The sequence below is a fragment of the Giraffa tippelskirchi genome, chromosome 2 (assembly GCF_054371585.1).
Source record: "Giraffa tippelskirchi isolate mGirTip1 chromosome 2, T2T-mGirTip1v1.2.pri, whole genome shotgun sequence".
Taxonomy (NCBI): domain Eukaryota; kingdom Metazoa; phylum Chordata; class Mammalia; order Artiodactyla; family Giraffidae; genus Giraffa; species Giraffa tippelskirchi.
Genome location: NC_137276.1, coordinates 140,422,050 through 140,444,964, shown reverse-complemented (window position 1 = coordinate 140,444,964; position 22,915 = coordinate 140,422,050). Strand labels below are relative to the sequence as shown.

Here is a 22,915-nt window from a genome sequence, read left to right as displayed (position 1 = left end):
TCGGGGTTCTTTTTTCCTTTATCTTTCCTGATTTTGTTTTCTTTTTTGAGTGTACGCCATAGACTTCCAATAGTCAGAACTGGACAAAAGACAGACATGCTTAGACAAGCGCCCCTCCTCTGTGCCTCCTTTGGGTTTCTTCCCCACTGTGCTTCTCACCCTAATCTACTCATCCTTTGTCGGTAACAAAGTTTTTCAGTTTCTAAGTTATTTGGGCTGTGTTTCTTCTTGTACAAGTTGAGCAGAAACATGTATATTTTCTTGTTTCTCCAAATCTCTTTCATAAGAATAACATACCACATATTCTCTTGTGCATTTGCTCTTTTTAAATTTACACTCCATCCTGGCAATCACTCTGAATCAGTTCATAGAGAGTTTCATTTCTTTCTACCTCTGCATAGTCTCCCGTGTATAGACTGGCCATAGTTAATCCAGTCATTCTGTGTGTGAGCATTTAGTTTATCTTCAATATTTTTCAATTACAATGTTATTATTAGTAGCTTTGTGTACATATGTTCTTATCTGTTGGAACTGTATATTTAGGGTAAGTTTCTAGAGTGGAAATGCTGGGCTATAGATAATTTTGTTAGATATTGATAAATTCCCCTCCAAGTTTTTACCAATTTGCACTCTCAGCATCAATGTAAGAGAGAGCTTACTTCAACCCAGTCACAACAACAGAATATGTTATCTTTCTTTTTTTTTTGGTCAATCTCATAGGTTAAAAAATGGTTTCTCCGTATAGTTTTAATTTGCATTTCTGTTAATTATAAGTGAAGATGACTGTCTTTTCAAATGTATCTTTTTGTGTGTTGGAATCGTCCATGTATTTTACCTATTTTTCTATGAAGACTTTGATCTTTTTCTCCCTTCAGTTATTTTTTAAATTATTTATTTATTATGGCTGTGCTAGGTCTTCGATGCCTTGCAAGTCCTTTCTTTAGTTGCAGCGAGTGGGGGCTTCTCTTGTTGCAGAGCACAGCCTCTAGGGCTTCAGTGGTTGCAGCATGCAGTCTCAATAGTTGCGGCTCTGGGGCTCCAGAGCGCAGGCTCAGTAGTTGTGGCGCCCTGGTTTCCTTGTTCTGCAGCATGTGGAATCTTCCTGGTACAGGGATTGAACCCGTGTCCCCTGAACTGGAAGGTAGATGCTTAACCACTGGATCACCAGGGAAGTCCTTTGCCTTTTGTTTTTGCTTATTGTGTTTTGTGTCAGGCAAAGGAGTTTGTTTTGTTTTGTTTTTTTTAGCCAACATTATTGATCTTTTCTTTTATTGCCTCTAGATAGTTATAAGCCTCCCCTACACTCAGGTTACCAGAAATTCACTCAGTTTTCTTCTAACAACTGTATGGTTTCATATGCTTACATTTTCATCTCTGGTTTAGAGTTTTTATGATTGCTGGGAGGAATGTATATAATTTTTATCTCTTTCAAATAGCTATGCAATTGTACTAACACCTTTTATTAAAAAGCCCTTTTCCTAGAGCTGCAACCTTTATCATATGCAAAATTTCCATACTTACTTGGGTCTATTTCTGGACTTTCAATTTCAGACACTGGTTTGGCTGTCTATGTACCAGTTCTGCACTGTTTTAATTATACAGACTTTATAGTATGTGTTAATATCAGATATGGGAAGGGTTATCTATAAATGGAGGAACCTCTATATATTACCTGTGAAAAAATTTCTTTCCAAGATACCTATATGTAATAGGTTCACTGAGTAATATCAACAGCAAAATAGAAAAGATCAGTAATACCTGGAAACGTCAGTAAATGAAACATGAACTGCCATTGATTCTACCAGCACTTCAGATTCTCTTATAAAAATTTATATTCTCCTTCTATAAGAATCTGTGATGCTTTGGTTCCACTCCATTTATTTTTAGTATCACACTTAGCTTATCCAGGACAACTGCTGTGTGAGAGGGGGACCATAAAATCTCGTGACTAACACTCATGCCAGAGTAATGATTATGGGTTGGTTTGATATGGAATACAGTTCTTATCACATAAATGACCTTCACATGATGAGAGGGGAACATTTTAAAGTACAAACCTGGTACTTCTTGCTCTGAAATAAATTCTCCAAGGTCAAACATACTTAGGATTTTTTTGTTTCCCTAATTTGAATGATTTAGAAGGATGGATGTTATTTAACTGCCAACATTTTTACTTACCCAAAGTCTGTAAAATTTTAACTGCTGCTTTGCCCTGAGTTTGCTACTAAGTATGTATATACATCAGATAGTTTCAGCTCACATCTTATCTGATTTAAACAGCAGCAGGTGTTGGGACTTCCCTGGTGGTCCAGTGGTTAAGAATCTGCCATCCAAACCCTCTTGCTGTTAATGGGAATGCAAACTGGTACAGCCACTATGGAGAACAGTGTGAAGATCCTTAAAAAACTGGAAATAGAACTGCCATATGACCCAGCAATCCCACTGCTGGGCATACACATTGAGAAAACCAGACTTGAAAGAGACACATGTACCCCAATGTTCATTGCAGCACTGTTTACAATAGCCAGGACATGGAAGCAACCTAGATGTCCATTAGCAGACAAATGGCTAAGAAAGCTATGGTACATATACACAATGGAATATTACTCAACTGTTAAAAAGAATGCATTTGAATCAGTTCTAATGAGGTGGATGAAACTGGAGCCTATTATACAGAACGAAGTAAGCCAGAAAGAAAAACACCAATACAGTATACTAACGCATATATATGAAATTTAGAAAGATGGTAACAATGACCCTATATGCGAGACAGCATAAGAGACACAGATATAAAGAACAGACTTTTGGACTCTGTGGGAGAAGGTGATGGTGGGATGATTTGAGAGAATAACATTGAAACATGTATATTATCATATGTGAAATAGATCACCAGTCCAGGTTTGATGCATGAGACAGGGTGCTCAGGGCTGGTGCACTGGGATGACCCTGAGGGATGGGATGGTGAGGGAGGTGAGAAGGATGGTCAGGATGGGGAACACATATACACCCATGGCTGATTCATGTGAATATATGGCAAAGACTACTGCAATATTGTAAAATAATTAGCCTCCAATTAAAATTTTTAAAAATGGCAAAAATAAATAAAATTGGATTTTTAAAAAAAGAATCTATCATCCAATGCAGGAGATGCGGGTTTGATCCTTGGTTGGGAAACTAAGATCCCACATGCTGCAGAATGACTAAGCCCATGTACTGCAACTAATGAGCTCATGAGCCACAAATAGAAGACCACGCACTGCAATGAAAAAAATCCCACAAAATGCAATGAAGATCCCAAGTATTGCAACTAAGACCTGATGCAGGCAAATAAGTAAATTTTTAAAAATAACAGAATAAACAGCAGCAGGTGTCAACCCAGACAAATGCAAATCTTAGGTTGTCCCCCTGTGACTACACTTTAATTATCACTCTTTGGTACTTACTCAATAAATCTTTAAAATAAAATGTTCACATCTGAATTTATTTTGGGATCACCTAGCATTGGGGATTCATAGAAATCACTTCAGTAAGATATTTTGAAATTATATCTCCATTTATATTAGCAATATAAAACTTCAGAAAGTAAAAATAGATCCTAGATGCATTCTAAAATTATGTACACACACATACATATATATGTTATACAATCTATTCTTAACCTGTTGAAGTGGTATATTTGTTTTGAAAGACAGTAAAATCTAAGATGCCTTTATTGAGCTTGGTCATATTAATTTTAGTGATTTCTTTTTAATTTACAGTTGGCAATCAGTGGATAAATTATATATCCTTCTGTGGTCTTAGAACACATGCAGAGCTTGAAGGAAGCCTAGTCACTGAGCTTATCTATGTCCACAGCAAGCTGCTAATTGCTGATGACAACACTGTTATTATTGGTAAGTACTTGGTCTCTAATTGTGTTCCTTGTCAGTTGACTTATCTCATGCAAAAATCATTCTTTTTCTTCCTTTGAAGCTTCCTTTGCAGTTGAGAGTATCAGTATCTAAAACATTTCTGAAGCAATCTTTTTCGCTTATGTCCTTTCTAATCCCTGTTTTTATCTATGAAGTAACAGAGGTGCAGAACAATTAAATGGCCATTGTGCAAATTACAGTGTCCTGAGACAGCAGTCTAACCCAGCAGTGCAGTAATCAGTCTGCGCTCATTAATTCTTTATTATTCCCTTTTTAAAAATTTTGAACACTAGTACCTAGATTTCAGGGACTGGAAGGGAGAGGTTTGGGGAGGGAAGTGTGTCATAAATGAGTACCTGGTAGCCTGATAGTACTTTGTATGTGCTCCCACCACATCCACCTAACCATTACCTCAGATCCAAGATTTTTGCAAGAGTCAGGATCGGAAGGATGTTAAAATATCACTACATCTATGCTTGGAGCTTCCCTGGTGGCTCAGTGGTAAAGAACTGGCCTGTCAATGCAGGAGATGTAGGTTTGATCCCTGGACTGGGAAGATCCCTTGGAGAAGGAAATGGCAACCCACTCCAGTATTCATGCCTGGGAAATCTCATGGACAGAGGAGCCTGCCAGGCTACAGTCCATGGGGTCACAAAAGAGTTAGATGCAACTGAGCAACTATCCAACAGCAACAACAATGTCTATGCTTACCATTTTCCCCTTGGAGTCAGTATTTTGGATGTTATTAATCAGGGTACAGAGTAGGCCAGCTTGTGTAGTAATAATACAATGTAGCCCTAGACTAAGGTCTGCAGTCTTTTCCTGCAGCCCTCACCCCATGGACAGATTCAGGGGAGTTACCGGTTGTACTTCTACCCAGATTAGATCAGCCTGCTGAGAAGGGTGGGTTTGTAGCTCCATTCTTTCATACACCTGGAAAGCTTCATTTTCCCATCGTGGGGTTGGTTTGCCTTCTAATATCATGTTACATGAACATTGAAAGGTCAAAGTGAGAAAATGAGTATCAATAACCAGCCAGATAAATGAATTGACAAGGGTGAAGGGATGTGACTTAAGAGATATGCTGTGTCTCGCTGTTGGGCATTCCACTCATCCGTTTTAAATAAAATGTAGTTGCTCAGCTATAAGATATCTATTCTTTAAGAAACTAAGTGTCATGGAGTGTTCTGAAAAAATTTGACAGTGAATATGCCTTTTCCATTTCTATCCTCCACTGAGAAAAGAAAGAAAAATCTCATACCTAGGAGTTGTGAGACTGTCTTCTCTGGAACAGGATTTGAAAAGAAAGAAAAGCAGTTCTGAAGCCAGAAAATATGTAGATCACAGTGTGGTGATATATATTTATATACACACACACACACACACATTCTTTTAATACTTACTGGGCATTTAAGAGAACTATCTCTTGCCCAGTAGGGATCGGAGCTCTTTAAGGATTCATTTCTTCTCCTGTCTCCCCTAATAGACAAGTTTTCTCTTATTCCCCCAAGCTATTCTTGTCTTTGCCTCTTTAGAAGCTAATCTCAGAATATTTTTCTATTAAAATTGACAGTGACAATAAGGAAAGGGAAAATACTGATGCTTGCTGAAATGGAAAAACAAACAAACAAAGCCATACAAAAGTCAGTTGATCGCTTCAGGGAGATTTCAGAATTCTTGAAGTAAAAATTGACAGATGTAAATATTTTCCTTTTAAAAATCTTTTCGACTTTCAACCTGCTTTACTGCTTTACTTTTACATCAAGTATAAATACAAAGTAGTTTTTAATATCTGAGCTAAATAAATCTGTAGAGTTTTTGACTTGCTTTCTAGGAAGGTCTTTAAGCTCTCAAAGGCTACAATTTATTTAGGCTAGCAATAATTGATCCTTTTTGCATACAGTTATTATCTACTTTCTTGAAACTGAAGATGTGACCTTGGGAGTATGAAGAGGTCTCACTTGCTAATCTTTAGGGGCTGGATTTCTTTTCCTTCTTTCCCAAGGGCAGAACAGATTTCCCCCTGGAAAATCCATGGAAAAATCCGTGTATACTTTTGTTCTTTTCACCTCTGTGGGAACTCTGGAAGAAACAGGCTTGTTGTTGCTGCTCTCAGACATTTGGCCTGTTTGAGTTCATAACACAGAGAACAATGTTTAAAATTCTCAAAGAGGAACTTGAGAAATTAGGCTGAGGATATTTTACAGGTGTTAAGTCATTAAGACCTTAAAAGAAGTTAAAGTAACCTGTGATTAAATTTTCTAACATGGCAGACTTACGCCAGAATCACTGAGTAATCTATCATAAGAAAAATGACTAAATGGCTTATCCTCGTTTTTTCTTCACAAGGAAATACTTGGTTTCTCACACTGAGATCTCTTTTATGTATAGCTTTAATTATGTCTTACCCCCGGTGGCCCTGTTGGTTCTAAAATCTGTGACCAAGTCCAGTTTTCTAATTTAATTTAATGGCATGTAACCGAACTAACAGTTATTTTCTTTCCTAAATAAAACAAGGCTATCTTTAAGTAGAATTTAAGTCTATCTTGTTAACTAAATGAAATGATTTTTTTTTTCTTTTTTTGGTTTCACTAATTTACTGCATGGGCTTCCCAGGTAGCACTAGTGGTGAAGAACCTGCCTGCCAATGCAGGAGACATAAGAGATGTTGGTTCGATCCCTGGGTCGGAAGATCCCCTGGAGGAGGGCATGGCAACACACTCCAGTATTCTTACCTGGAGAATCCCACGGACAGAGGAGCCTGGCAGGCTACTATGCACTGGGTCACAAAGAGTTGGACACGACCGAAGTGACTTAGCATGCACACATGTAATCCACTGCAAAACACAGTAGGGAGACACAAAACATGATCACACAGTGCCACTGCCCACCCACCTCATGGGCTATGGGGGAGGCAGGTATTCTTTTCACCAAACACCAGAAACAGTGGGATGGATACTGATGAACTGGTGCTGAGAGGCAGTCAGCAAGGGTGACAGGTGGGAAACTACATGCACGAAATGGATCTCGGTGCTTAAAGGCAGGCTCAAGATAAGTGTAGTTGAAAGGCTACCCCGGTAAAGAGCGAGTCCCATGGGTCTCAACCCTGACTGCCTTAGGATTGCCTAGTGGCTTTTTTTTGTTTTTCATGGACTATTCTTTTTTAATTAATGTATTATATATAGTAAATGGCACAAAACTTCAGTGTACACTTAATGAATATTCACGTATGTTTACATTTATGTAACTACCACCCAGAACAAGATACAGGATATTTCCATCACTCTGATAGGAGTCTTCCTATCTCCACTCAGTTAATGAGATGTTTTCATTGTCACCACAGAACAATTTTGAACACAGATGGGTTTGAGTTCAGATAAATGGAACTGTCATTTAGGGGAAAGTTTATTCATGTCTGCAGTTTACTTTCAAATAGATCCTCTCCCCCCACCTCCAGAAAAAAAGTTGGGTTAATTGATAAAAGAATGGAGTGATATTAGGAGAAAATACTAATAATGCCTGGTTCCTACTTCCAGAAATTGTGATTAATTGGTCTGGTTTAGGGCCCAGGTGTAAGGCTTTTTTGCTTTCCGTTTTTGTTTTGGCACCATTATCTTTTGAAACCTTCCTAGATGATGCTCCTGTGCAGCCAAGCTGAAAACTCCTGAACTGGAGGCACAGGGAACACAGCAGTTAGAAAGTCCTGAGGAGCCCACTAAGGACTTCCCTGGTGGTCCAGGGGTTAAGACCCTGAGCTTCCAATGCAGTGGGTATGGGCTTGATCCTAGTCGGAGAACTAAGATCCCACATGTCACATGGTGCAGCCAAAAATAAATAAGTGAATTAATTAAAACACATAGGCTTAAATAGGGTAGAGTTGATGTATTAGTTGTCTATTACTGCTGTGGCAAATGACCACAAACTTAGTGACTTGAAACAGCACAAAATTATTATCTAAAAGTTATGTAGGTTAGAAGTCCAACATGGATCTCACTGGGCTAAAATCAAGATGTCAACAGGGCTGTGTTCCTTCTAGAAGCCTCCCAGATGGAGCTAGTGTAAAGAACCTGCCTGCCAATGCAAGAGATGTTTGATCCCTGCATTGCAACCCACTCCAGTATTCTTGCTTGGAGAATCTCATGGACAGAGGAGCCTGGTGGGCTACAGTCCATGGGGTCACAAAGAGTAGGACACAACTGAAGCAATTTAGCACAAAGGAGAATCCATTTCCTTGCCTTTTCCAGCTTTGAGTGGCCGCCCTCATTCCTTGGTTCATGGTCCCTTTCTTCTGTCTTTGAAGGCAGCAATGTTACATCTCTCTGAAAGTCCTCAAAGTATCAACCCATTCTTTTGTAACCACATCTCTCTCTGAATTCCCTTTACTTTTAAAGACTCTTGTGATTATATTGAACACCTAGATAATCTAGGATAATGTCCTTATTTTTATGGTCAGCTGATTAGCACCATCTATTAATTCCATCTGCAGCTGTAATTCCCCTTTACCATGTAATATAACATACCAACTTTGGGTATTAGGACATAGTCATCTCTAGGGGTCATTATTCTATCACAGGAGAATTAACAATTTCTTAAACAAGACATTAAAAAAAAAGCAAAATCACAAAGGAAATGATAGATAAATCTAACTGCATTAAAATTCAGAACTTTATTCATCAAGATGTTCTATATAAATAAAATAAAAAGATAAACCACAAACTGAAAAAAAGAGTATTTGCAACACACTTAATACTCTTTGTGACCCCATAGACTGTAGCTGGCCAGGCTCCTCTGTCCATGGGGATTCTCCAGGCAAGAATACTGGAATGTGTTGCCTTGCCCTCCTCCAGGGGATCTCCCAACCCAGGGATCAAACCCAGGTCTCCTGCATTGCAGGCAGATTCTTTACCTTCTGAGCCACCAGGGAAGCCCATTCAAAATGTATAAAGAACTAAATCAACAAGGAAAGATAATATCCAAAGAAAAGTGGGCAGAAGAATTGTATAGGAGCACTCCCAAAAAGTACATACCTGAGTCCCATAATATATGAGAGATGTTCATCCCCATTAATATAGTAATGAGGAAAAGAACAGGTTTTCAAAATACCAATTGGCAAAAATCAAAAACTGGACAGTCCAAGTGCTGGTAATACTAAGAAACACCAGGGACGCCACTCTTGTGTGCAGAGCCCCACGAAACTCCCACATGTGTACATCAGGAAACATATACACAACTATGTAGAACATAATTGTGTAATATAGCAAAACTCTGGAAACAATCCAAACATCCATCAACAGTAAAATGAATAAATAGGTTTGTGGGTGCTCATTTAAGGAAAATAATGCATTACGATATGTATAAGATAAATCCCAAAGATATGATATTGAATGAAAGAAACCAGTCTCCAAAGATTATCTACTATATGGTTCTATTTACACAAATTAAAAATAAGCCCAAAGTAAACTTGTTTGTTCAGAAAAACATCATCCGAGCATGATGAACACAAAAGTCTATACAAAGTTTCTCTCCTGGGAAGGGAAGGACTTCCATGGGAAGATAGCTGAGGACTTCTGGAATGTGGTAATGTTCTGTTTTTCAGCTTGGGTAATAAATTTGGTGATTTTCTAAAGTCATTACCTAAGTTGTACTTATAAGTTTTCATATACTCTTTTCTATTTTGCTATATTTCACAGTATTTAAAAAGTTCCTAATAACAGGCTTAGAAAAGGTCATTTTCCAAAAATTAAGTGGTTTTAAATTATCAAGACAATGTCCTAATAAACCAAGGGATTGCAGTCACCATAAAAATACAGAGTACATTTGTTGAAAACAATTCAAACTCTAAGGACTCATATAGAGTAAAAGGTCAAAATTCCCCTTATTGTCTCCTTCCCTTTGCCAGAAAGCACTCACCACCCTTAACCCTTCAGTGTGTATCTTCCTAGAATCCTTGCCCACTCTTCTTCCTCATATTTTCTATAGAAATGGGTTAATACTATAACCTGCTGTTATGAATTTCATTTTCAGAATATGGGAATGTTTAACAACAAAAAGGGAAATAATATTTACATCCATCAACATCTCATTTTTAGTATCTCATTTATTAAACTCATCTGAAGTTTTCTCTTCCCTTTCTTCACATTCCTAGTAAGTAGTAGCCAACTCACTTATCCTGGCTTCCCTGATGGCTCAGTGAGTAAAGAATCTGCCTACAGTGCAGGAAACACAGAAGACGCAGGTTCAATCCCTCAGTCTGGAAGATCCCCTGAAGGAGGGATTCCAGTATTCTTGCCTAGGAGATTCCATGGTCAGAGCAGGCTGGTGGGCTACAGCTCAAAGGGTGACAAAGAGTCAGACATGACTGAGCATAGGCACAGTTCAGTTCAGTTCAGTCGCTCAGTCATGTCCAACTCTTTGCGACCCCATGAACCGCAGCATGCCAGGCCTCCCTGTCCATCACCAACTCCTGGAGTCCACCCAAACCCATGTCCATTGAGTCGGTGATGCCATCCAACCATCTCATCCTCTGTCGTCCCCTTCTCCTGCTGCCCTCAATCTTTCCCGGCATCAGGGTCTTTTCCAATGAGTCAGCTCTTCACCTCAGGTGGCCAAAGTATTGGAGTTTCAGCTTCAACATCAGTCCTTCCAATGAACACCCAGGACTGATTTCCTTTAGGATGAACTGGTTGGATCTCCTTGCAGTCCAAGGGACTCTCAGGAGTCTTGTCCAACACCACAGTTCAAAAGCATCAATTCTTCGGCGCACAGCTTTCCTTATAGTCCAACTCTCACATCCATACATGACTACTGGAAAAACCATAGCCTTGACTAGATGGACCTTTTTTGGCAAAGTAATGTCTCTGCTTTTTAATATGCTGTCTAGGTTGGTCATAACGTTCCCTCCAAGGAGTAAGTGTCTTTTAATTTCATGTCTGCAGTCACCATCAGCAGTGATTTTGGAGCCCAGAAAAATAAAGTCTGCCACTGTTTCCACTGTTTCCCCATCTATTTGCCATGAACTGATGGGACCAGATGCCATGATCTTAGTTTTCTGAATGTTGAGCTTTAAGCCAACTTTTTCACTCTCCTCTTTCATTTTCATCAAGAGGCTCTTTAGTTTAGTTCTTCTTCACTTTCTGCCATAAGGGTAGTGTCATCTGCATATCTGAAGTTATTGATATTTCTCCCAGCAATCTTGATTCCAGCTTGTGCTTCCTCCAGCCCAGCGTTTCTCATGATGTACTCTGCATATAAGTTAAATAAGCTGCTGCTGCTGCTAAGTTGCTTCAGTCATGTCCGACTCTGTGCGACCCCATAGATGGCGGCCCACCAGGCTCCCCCGTCCCTGGGACTCTCCAGGCAAGAGTACTGGAGTGGGTTGTCATTGCCTTCTCCAACTTAAATAAGCAGGGTGACAATATACAGTCTTGACGTACTCCTTTTCCTATTTGGAACCAGCCTGTTGTTCCATGTCCAGTTTTAATTGTCGCTTCCTGATCTGCGTACAGGTTTCTCAAGAGGCAGGTCAGGTGGTCTGGTATTCCCATCTCTTTCAGAATTTTCCACAGTTTATTGTGATCCACACAGTCAAAGGCTTTGGCATAGTCAATAAAGCAGAAATAGATGTTTTTCTGGAACTCTCTTGCTTTTTCGATGATCCAGCGGATGTTGGAAATTTGATCTCTGGTTCCTCTGCCTTTTCTAAAACCAGCTTGAACATCTGGAATTTCACAGTTCACATATTGTTAAAGCCTGGCTTGGAGAATTTTAAGCATTACTTTACTATGAGATAAGTGTGTGTGCGGTGGTTTGAGCATTCTTTGGCATTGCCTTTCTTTGGGATTGGAACGAGAACTCACCTTTTCCAGTCCTGTGGCCAGTGCTGAGTTTTCCAGATTTTCTGGCATATTGAGTGCAGCACTTTCACAGCATCATCTTTCCAGATTTGAAATAGCTCAACTGGAACTCCATCACCTCCACTAGCTTTGTTCGTAGTGATGCTTCCTAAGGCCCACTTGACTTCACATTCTAGGATGTCTGACTCTAGGTGAGTGATCACACCATTGTGATTATCTGGGTCGTGAAGATCTTTTTTGTACAGTTCTTCTGTGTATTCTTGCCACCTCTTCTTAATGTCTTCTGCTTCTGTTAGGTCCCTACCATTTTTGTCCTTTATTGATAAGCACAACTCACTTATCCAGTGTGTTCGAGAGTGAGTGCCCTGGGAAACTCTTGATGGACCCTGGAAGTACAAGAAAACATACCCTCTAAGAATTCTAGTTCAGAATGCCAGGAATGCATTCCTCTACTGGCGAGTGTGGGGCCCACAGTGCTGGGAAGGAGTCTAGGGGGACCTGTGTGTGTGTATGTGTGTGTGTGCGCGCGCGCGCGCGCACGCCTGGGTGTGTAGGAGGCTTTCCAGAGGGCTCATGTGTTCAGGCTGCCAGACAGTGAAGACCAATGATGGCTTCCCGTTTCAGCAGCCCCGGCCTGATAGCGGCCTCTGCTGGGCACATGTGGTAGTTACGTCCCAGCACTGCTCAGTTGGCTGTCTGCCCCTTTGAGACCCCATGGACTGTATAGCCCGCCAGGCTCTTCTTCCATGGAATTTTCCAGACAAAAATAGTGGAATGGGTTGCCATTTCCTACTCCAGGGGATCTTCCCAACCCAGGGACCGAACCAGTGTCTCCTGCTTGGCAGGCGGATACTTTACCACTGAGCTACCTGGTAAGCCCCAAAGCAGCACTAGGGGGCCCTTACTCCTCACCGCTGACAGTTCACACACCTGGGTAGGGGGGCAGTTCACGCAGAGAGGAGGCTTCTTTGCTACAAATGCTACGTGCTAGCAAATCTCCCCCTCCTGAGGCAGGTTCTCTAGTGCAGATATTATCGAGGTAACAAGTATCTGATAATAATGCCAATAATAACTAGAATTTGTAGAGCAGTTTATAGATCAGTAAGTGCTTTCACGTGGTCTTATTTAATTCTCACAACAACCCGACAAGGTCTATATTATGATCTTGACTTATAAAAGATTAAATTAAAGCTGAGAAAGATTAAATGACTTTGCCCAAATTAATGCTGGGCCAAATGTCAAGCCCAAAGACAAATTTTATAGTGTGATTTGTCTGCAATAGAGGAGGCAAATTTTATAGTGTGATTAAAATGTAAGTATATGTGTAAAAGTTGATTTGTCACTAACAAAACAACATTTTTCAAAGGTGGGGCTCAACTTACAGCACCCTAGTAGTGCTCCCAACTTTCTGTGAGGTGTTCCATCCTTTCTCTGTCACCCAGAGTCCCTGTGGGGCACCATTCATATCCACAGTTATCATAGATTTGTGTATTAATTATGTGACAATATTGTGGCAAGGGCTTCCCAGGTAGCACTAGTGGCAAAGAACCCTTCTGCCAGTTCAGGAGACATTAAAGACATGGGTTCAATCCCTGGGTTGAGAAGATCCCTGAAGGAGGGCACAGCAAGCCACTCCAGTATTCTTCCCTAGAGAATTTCGTGGACAGAGGAGCCTGGTGAGCTACAGTCCATGGGGTCACAAAGTCACAACTGAAGTGGCTTAGCACACATGCACGCATGCAATATTGTGGCAAATGGCAGTGAAGTCTGTTTAGGAGGAGCCAGCTTCCTCTCATGTTCAGCATCCCGCCATTTGGGCTTGGGGCAGAGCTGCTAAAACCTTCCACCCTGATGGCCCCCATCACAGAGGGTAGCCCCAAGCTCCTGTTCAACCTGACCCTTCTGCTCTGAGTCTGCAGAAGCAGTGGAGTGCGGGACTAGGGCAAGAGGGGCAAGAAGGGAAAAGAGAATCAGCCAGGCCCTTCCATAATTTGTAGAATACCTCAAGGATTCAAAAGTGTGGATCCACAATAGTTAATGCAGAAAAAGTAACAATACATGACAGAGGAACGCAGAAGATACACATTGAACTAATATTCAAATACATGTGAAAGTTGACATTCTCAGCTCATTTGGATTTAAAAATAGAATGGAGAGAAGTTGATACAGAAGCCATTGGTGTGCCTCTCAAGTGAGGCAAGAGAATGGAAACTCAGAGCCACTAATGATAGTCTGTATTTGAGAGTGGATTATATTGCTGTGAAGATCTTCTTGGGTTTTGACATTTATAATTATATGACCATGAGTTAAAGTCTACAGAATTTAATTATTAAGTATAAAAGTTAACTGAACTGAACTGGTAAGCATTCTTGTTTCTTTGTGTGCTTAATGATTGTATCAGTTAGAATCCCTTGAGCCACAAGATAGAAAATTCAGCTAGAGGTATGTGAAACAATAGGAAAGATAAGGTAAGAAGGTAAGAAGTTCTAGAGTTGGCTAGTTCAGTGACTTAAAGACCCAGAGTCTTTCTTCTTCCTGCTCTGCTGTCTTTAACTTATCTGTTTGCCCTCTTGGTTACAAAATAGCTGCTACAGCTCCTAGAATTATGTTTTCATACAACCCTTCAAGCCAGAGTATCCAAAGACTGGAAGAGACATCCTGTTCTTGTGTCTGTTAATAAGAAGTAGAAAACTTTCTCAGAAGCCCCTGGCAGATTTGCCTTCATGTTACAATGGCTAGAATCATGACAAGTGTCCATTTCTAAGCAGTCACTGACAGAAATAATGTCATGACCATGGCTGACTTAGACTGATCAAGATTCACCCCTGGATTAGGGAGGTCACTGCTTCCCTAGAGCACCATACCTCTTGATAACCAAACAAAATGAGGGTTTATTTAGCAAGGAAGAATCAAGTCTGGAGGACAAGTGAGTGTCCACTTTGACAAGAAAATCGTTCAGTTGCACTGTTTCTCCTTATAGGTTCTGCCAACATAAATGACCGAAGCATGCTGGGAAAACGAGACAGTGAAATGGCTGTCATTGTGCAGGACACGGAGACAGTCCCTTCAGTAATGGATGGAAAAGAGTACCAAGCTGGTCGATTTGCCCAAGGACTTCGGCTTCAGTGCTTTCGGTGAGTCTCTGAAGCTGGGTGTCCCTCTACAGTAGGCACTGCGACCCAGCCCAGCTTCTTAACTCTCAGCACACCTGCCATCTCCAGGCTCTTCTTTTTTCAAAACAGTGTCCCCAGAACACAGGATGTGGTGCAAAATGGCTTTGTGTGGGGCACAAACATTTCCTATTTTAATAGCTTTTATTATTTTTGTGTGTAAAAAAAAGAAAAACTAGCATTTTAAATCTATTAATAGATTTAGGACCAAGTCAAGCCACCTAGTGTCTATTTAAGTTTTTTATAGTGAGTCCATTTTTAGAAATTGAAATGGTTCCAGTGATACAAGGGTATGATTTTTAAAATCACTAAAGGAGAATGCTAGAGATTACTGGTGTTAAATGTAAATGTGGAAACTTCAGTTCTCAGATTTGAGATGACTCCAGACACAGAAGTTCCTGATCTTCTACAGGAAGATGTGAGTTTTAAACAAATCTGTGGTCCCGCAGAGAGAGCACTGGGCTGAGAACCAAGGATTGTGTGGCCCTAAATGAGTCCTTCATTCAACTAAGTGTTACTCAGAACTTTCCTGGGCCTGGGCTCTAACTGGCCCCATCCCAACCCCTGTATTCCAGTCTCAGTGGACAGAGCGATCCTTCGAGAACCTAATTCAGATCCTGTCACTTCTCTGTTCCCTCCACAGTGGCTTCTTTTTTTTTTCCGAATGGCTTCTTATCTCTTCTCCCTCTTCCCCAGTCACTGCAGACACACTGAGCTCCCACCATCTATGGAACACCCCAGCCACCCTCCCACCTGTAAGCTTTTTCAGGAAGTCCACAATTGTATGATTCTAGAATCTGCCTCCAATGCAGGAGACCCCGGTTTGACCCCTGGGTCAGGAAGATCCCTTGGAGAAGGAATGACAACCCACTCCAGTATTCTTGCCTGGAGAATCCCATGGACAGAAGAGTCTGGGGGGCTACAGTCCATGGGGTCACACAGAGTTGGACATGACTGAGTGACTAAAACACACACAGAGCACTATATTGGCCAGGATGGGATTTCAGGGTGGTCTCTACAGTGAGATAGAGACAAGTGCCCCCAGTTAAAGGTGGTATTTTAAGCTTTTTGATGAAAGGCACTGCACACATCCTGTTGCAGTGCTGTTGTTTTCACCTTTCCCAAGTTAACAGTCGCTTCTGGAAGCTGGCTCGCTGGCAGACAGGCACACAACCAGCACTTCCCTCCTACTCACTCCAGACTCTGGCTTTTGAGAACCAAGCTTCAGTTCATTCTGCTCCCTCTGCCCCAGGAATTCAGCAAATTCATCCCTCAAAATTTGTCAGACCTCTGTTTTTATTCACATTTGTTACTAATTGTTTTGCCAGTAAGATTTTTTTTCTGATTATTATTTCAATTAGCTTCTAATGTCAGTTTGTTTTGTTTAGAGAGGAGAGTTTAAAATTAGTACCCTGTTAATCAACCCATTGATTGCCTACTGCAGGTTATATAGGGAAACAAATATTTCCTCCTGTAAACGAGAAATAAATGTCATACCTTTTCAGTTCCATGAGAACTTAAGTATTCTCTTTAAAAGTGTGGGCTTTTTTATAAATTTCTAAATGTATAATAATTATAGAGGCAGAGAGTTCTGATTTCAACATATTTTCATTATAGAAAATTTGGCAAACACACACACACACACAAAGAAAATTTGGCAAACACAGAAAAGCAATAAGAAAATTAAATTTTATCTGTAATCCCACCACCCAGGGCTAATAATTTTAACATGGTATGTATCTCATTCCACTTTTTTCTATACATAAATATCACTGTGTTGTATTTCTTTTTTAAAACATAATTGGGTTCTTGTAGTTCCACAAAGTTCTTTATTATTTAAACAATGTCGCACATACTTTTCCATGTCATTGTGTTCTATAACATTTAATAGCTACATTGTATTACATTTAATGTCTGCATTGTATCACATCATATGAGTATGCCATAATTTCTTTAACAGAACCTCAGTAACACACAGATTTTTCACTGATTTACAAAAGTGGGTGTGGTTGTAGATAGCATCTTGCTCAACTTCTCAATTGTTTCCTTAACTAAATCCTAACCCTGGAATTTCTAGCCAAAGGAAGTGTGTAGTTTCCTTTGCCCTCTGACTTCATATTGTATCTCTAACAATGTTTTAGAGGGCTTTTTCCTCCCATCTTTTCTGAATTCTGTTATTTTATTTAGTCTTTGCCAATTTGTTGAGTTTCAAAATGAATTCCCCCCCCCTTTTTTTTAATGTGCAATTTGAGAGTTTAAAAATGTATCCATTACCCATTTGTACTTGTTCTTTTGTAAACTGTCTAGACTATTCACCTCCTTGGTCCGTTTTGTTGGAATGTTTCACTTTCTTTTAATGACTTCTAAGTAATTTAAGTATACAAGAGGCTAATTTCTTTCTCCCATTTGTCGCAAATCTGATTTGCCAATTGCTTTTTAATCATGTGTATAGTATTTGGGGGAAAATTCAATTCTTATTAATCAAATCTATCAGTTTTTTTCTTTTTTCTCCCCATTTTAACAAATATGCTTAGAATAGCTTCCCCAACCCAAGACAAAATATTTCCTATTTCCTTATATTTTATCTTCTAGTGCTTTTTTAATATTACTTTTTATTTTTTTGATGTTTATTTACTTATTTATTATTTATTTGGCTGCACTGGCTCTCAGTTGCATACGGCATCTTCAGCTGTGGCATGTGAACTCTTAGTTATGGCATGTGGGATTTAGTTCCCTCACCAGGGATTGAACCTAGGTCCCCTGCCTTGGGAGTGTGGAGTCTTAGCCACTGGACCACCATAGAAGTCCCTGATATTATATTTTACATTCAGTATCTGGAAATTATTTTAACGTTAGAAAGGAAGTAGGGACTCGAACTCATTTTGCTGGAGAAACCAGCTGATCCAGAACTACACGACTGCAGTACTGTTTGCCTCTCTAGCCTGCAGTGCCTCTTTATGCTGCACCAAATTGCCATACATCCTAACCTATTTGTACTCTCTACTGCTTCCTATTGAAGGTCTGTTGACTTGCATGCCAGTGTGGTATCATTTTAATTATCATAGCTGTGCACATTCGGAGAAAGCAATGGCAACCCACTCCAGTACTCTTGCCTGGAAAATTCCATGGACAGAGGAGGCTGGTAGGCTGCAGTCCATGGGGTCTTGAAGAGTCGGACACAACTGAGTGACTTCACTTTCACTTTTCACTTTCACGCATTGGAGAAGGCAATGGCAACCCACTCCAATGTTCTTGCCTGGAGAATCCCAGGGACGGCGGAGCCTAGTGGGCTGCTGTCTATGGGATCGAACAGAGTCAGACACGACTGAAGCGACTTAGCAGCAGCAGCAGCTGTGCCCTTTAATACTACTTCCTTCCTACCATACCACTTCCCCAAATTAGTATTTTTTTCCAAGATAATCTTGGCTACTCTTATTCATTCTTCCACATGAACTGTAACATTGTTTATTCAAGTTCTCTCATTAGTTTTTTGATCATGACTATGGGATATTTATTGTTGTTGTTGTTAAGTGTCTAAGTTGTGTCTGACTCTTTTGCGACCCCATGGGCTGTAGCTCACCAAGCTCCTCTGTTCATGGGATTTTTCTAGGCAAGAATACTGGAGTATAGATTAATATAAAAAGAGTTGATGTCTTTATGATATTGAGCCATCCTACTGAAGAACAAGGTATGTACTTCAGTTTCTTCAAAACTTGTATTTTTCAGTAGTGATTTAGGATTTTCATTATTGTAAGCAGGAGTACTTCTGGTTTATTGACTATGCCAAAGCCTTTGACTATGTGGATCACAACAAACTGTGGAAAATTCTTAAAGACATGGGAATACCAGATCACCTGACCTGCCTCTTGAGAAATTTGTATGCAGGTCAAGAAGCAACAGTAAGAACTGGTTCCAAATCAGGAAAGGAGTACATCAAGGCTGTATATTGTCACCCTGCTTATTTAACTTATACGCAGAGTACATCATGAGAAATACTGGACTGGATGAAGCACAAGCTGGAATCAAGATTGCCGGGAGAAATATCAGTAACCTCAGCAAAGGAGAAAGGGAAAGATATTCCCATCTGAATGCAGAGTTCCAAAGAATAGCAAGGAGAGATAAGAAAGCCTTCCTCAGCGATCAATGCAAAGAAATAGAGGAAAACAACAGATTGGGAAAGACTAGAGATCTCTTCAAGAAAATTAGAGATACCAAGGGAACATTTCATGCAAAGATGGGCTCAATAAAGGACAGAAATGGTATGGACCTAACAGAAGCAGAAGATATTAAGAAGAGGTGGCAAGAATACACAGAAGAACTTTACAAAAAAGATCTTCACGACCCAGATAATCACAAAGGTGTGATCACTCACCTAGAGCCAGACATCCTGGAATGTGAAGTCAAGTGGGCCTTAGAAAGCATCACTATGAACAAAGCTAGTGTATGTGATGGAATTCCAGTTGAGCTATTTCAAATCCTGAAAGATGATGCTGTGAAAGTGCTGCACTCGATATGCCAGTAAATTTGGAAAACTCAGCAGTGGCCACAGGACTGGAAAAGGTCAGTTTTCATCCCAATCCCAAAGAAAGGCAATGCCAAAGAATGCTCAAACTGCCGCCCAATTGCACTCATCTCACACGCTAGTAAAGTAATGCTCAAAACTCTTCAAGCCAGGCTTCAGCAATACGTGCACCATGAACTTCCAGATGTTCAAGCTGGTTTTAGAAAAGGCAGAGGAACCAGAGATCAAATTGCCAATATCCACTGGATCATCGAAAAAGCAAGAGAGTTCCAGAAAAACATCTATTTCTGCTTTATTGACTATGCCAAAGCCTTTGACTGTGTGGATCACAATAAACTGTGGAAAATTCTGAAAGAGATGGGAATAGCAGACCATCTGACCTGTCTCTTGAGAAACCTGTATGCAGGTCAGGAAGCAACAGTTAGAACTGGACATGGAACAACAGCCTGGTTCCAAATAGGAAAAAGAGCACGTCAAGGCTATATATTGTCACCCTGCTTATTTAACTTATATGCAGAGTACATCATGAGAAACGCTGTGCTGGAAGAAACACAAGCTGGAATCAAGATTGCTGGGAGAAATATCAATAACCTCAGATATGCAGATGACACCACCCTTATGGCAGAAAGTGAAGAAGAACTAAAGAGCCTCTTGATGAAAGTGAAAGAGGAGAGTGAAAAAGTTGGCTTAAAGCTCAACATTCAGAAAACTAAGATCATGGCATCTGGTCCCATCACTTCATGGGAAATAGATGGGGAAACAGTGGAAACAGTGTCAGACTTTATTTTTTGGGGCTCCAGAATCACTGCTGATGGTGACTGCAGCCATGAAATTAAAAGACACTTACTCCTTGGAAGGAAGGTTATGGCCAACGTAGATAGCATATTTAAAAGCAGAGACATTACTTTGCCAACAAAAGTCCATCTAGTCAAGGCTATGGTTTTTCCAGTGGTCATGTATGGATGTGAGAGTTGGACGGTGAAGAAAGCTGAGCGCCGCAGAATTGATGCTTTTGAACTGTGGTGTTGGAGAAGGCTCTTGAGAGTCCCTTGGACTGCAAGGATATCCAACCAATCCATCCTAAAGGAGATCAATCCTGGGTGTTCATTGGAAGGACTGATGTTGAAGCTGAAACTCCAATACTTTGGGCACCTCATGTGAAGGGTTGACTCATTGGAAAAGACCCTAATGCTGGGAAGGATTGGGGGCAGGAGGAGAAGGGGACGACAGAGGATGAGATGGTTGGTTGGCATCACTGACTCCATGGACATGAGTTTGGTTAAATTCCGGGAGTTGGTGATAGACAGGGAGGCCCGGCGTGCTGCAATGCATGGGGTCGCAAAGAGTCGGACAGGACTGAGCGACTGAACTGAACTGAACAGACATGCAGATGATACCACCCTTATGGCAGAAAGCAAAGAAGAACTAAACAGCCTCTTGATGAAAGTGAAAAGGAGAGTGAAAAAGTTGGCTTAAAACTCAGCATTCAGAAAACTAGGATCATGGCCTCTGGTCCCATCACTTCATGGCAAATAGATGGGAAAACAGAGGAAACGATGACAGACTTTATTTTTGGGGGCTCCAAAATCACTGCAGATGGTGATTGCAGCCATGAAATTAAAAGACACTTGCTCCTTGAAAGAAAAGTTATGACCAACCTAGACAGCATATTAAAAAGCAGAGACATTACTTTGCCAAAAAAGGTCCATCTAGTCAAGGCTATGGTTTTTCCAGTAGTCAGGTATGGATGTGAGAGTTGGACTATAAGGAAAGCTGAGCACTGAAGAATTGATGCTTTTGAACTGTGGTGTTGGAGAAGACTCTTGAGAGTCCCTTGGACTGCAAGGAGATCCAACTAGTCCATCCTAAAGGAGATCAGTCCTGAGTGTTCTTTGGAAGGACTGATGCTGAAGCTGAAACTCCAATACTTTGGCCACCTGATGCAAAGAACTGACTCATGTGAAAAGACCCTGATGCTGGGAAAGATGAGGGCAGGAGGAGAAGGGGTCGACAGAGGGTAAGATGGTTGGATGCCACCACCGACTCAATGGACATGAGTTTGAGTAAACTCTGGGAGTTGGTGATGGACAGGGAGGCCTGGAGTGCTGCATTCCATGGGGTCACAAAGAGTTGGACACAATTGAGCTACTGAACTGAATTGAAAGATTTTTTTTGTTGTCCTTTTGGCTTTTTGCTGACTCTATACATTTCATGATAAGTTTTTTCCTAGGTGATTTATTTTTCCTGGCAACTTTTAAACTGTCTTAAAGAAGCAGTCATTCTTGAACAAGCATTTTTACTCTTCCACAATAGCAGACACAAATAATACATTAAAAAGCACCATGAAAACCTTATGTTGATTTTAGCTCTTTTTACTGGGAAATATTCTCAAAGATAAACGTTGTGACCTAGAGTTGAGCCATTTTCCCCCTTAAAAAAAATGCAAGTTCAGTACATTTCCCATCTGGTTTATTTTTGAATAGAAATAGACACATGTCAATGTGACATCAGTTCTAAATAGACTCAACCATCACAGTACTTCACTCAGTGTCACTACTACATGCCAAACAGTTCATTAAGTCCTAGAAAATTATCCAGACTTTACAGATGTAGCCATCACTCAACAGAAACCATTAGCCACACAGGTAGAACTCAGAATCAGTGACAGTGGTAGACATGAGCAGTGGAAAGAACAGAAAATTTTCTGCGCTTTTCCTACTGTCCTACTGATAATGTAAACAATTAAACATTCAATAATTGCCATTATTCACATCAGCATAAAATCAAATTCATTTTCTCTGAAACCTTAATCCTCAAATACCCATAGTACTTCATATTATATTTACTATACTTTTTAATATAAAATTTTAATAATTAAACTGACAGGCAAAATAATTTATTACAGTTATAGGTTTATTTAAATACTTTTTCTACTCACAAGTTCTTAACTGATAACTTGACAGACACATTGCCTCAGCTCTTGTTCTCATTTAAAAGCAAAGTCATGGAAGTATTCTTTTTTGCTGTTTTCAGCTGGTTAGACCCAACCCAAATCAAAGACATTATTATAATTGGTTTATTGTTGTAACTTGTACTGTCCTTCAAACTTGACACAGTTAAATTTTGCTTTGGGTCTTAAGGAGCAGCAGCATCTGTGTGCAGACATCATCCTTTAGGATCTTTTTGAAAGTTATCCCTGTATAGTCTGCATGTGTGCGGTCGTGCTCAGTTATGTCCAGCTCTCTGCGACCCCATGGACTGTAGCCCACAAGGCTCCTCTGTCCATGGAATTTTCCAGGCAAGAATACTGGAGTGGGTTGCCATTTCCTCTTCCAGACTATCTTCCCGACCCAGAGATGGAACCCATGTCTCCTGCCTCTCTTGCATTGGCAGGTGGATTCTTTACCGCTGTGCCACCTGGAAGACATAATTTGAAGTAGAAGTAGAATTTTGAGGTTA

General features: G+C 40.3%; 1 protein-coding gene across 18 annotated transcripts in view; it reads left to right on the top strand.

Annotated features, from left to right (window-relative positions):
- The window catches only part of PLD1 (phospholipase D1), a 214,146-nt gene that overhangs the window by 185,169 nt on the left and 6,062 nt on the right, over nt 1-22,915 (top strand). For 17 of the 18 annotated variants that reach the window (XR_014077081.1, XR_014077080.1, XM_081570924.1 and 14 more), the window contains 2 exons: nt 3,759-3,893; nt 14,745-14,898. Coding sequence is in view for 16 of the 18 variants with exons in the window: in XM_081570924.1 (XP_081427050.1) it covers nt 3,759-3,893; nt 14,745-14,898 (289 nt within the window). In the remaining 2 variants the exon portion in view is untranslated. Of the gene's footprint in view, nt 1-3,758; nt 3,924-14,723; nt 14,899-22,915 lie in introns of all 18 variants that reach the window. The other variant, XM_081570932.1, reaches the window with a different exon arrangement.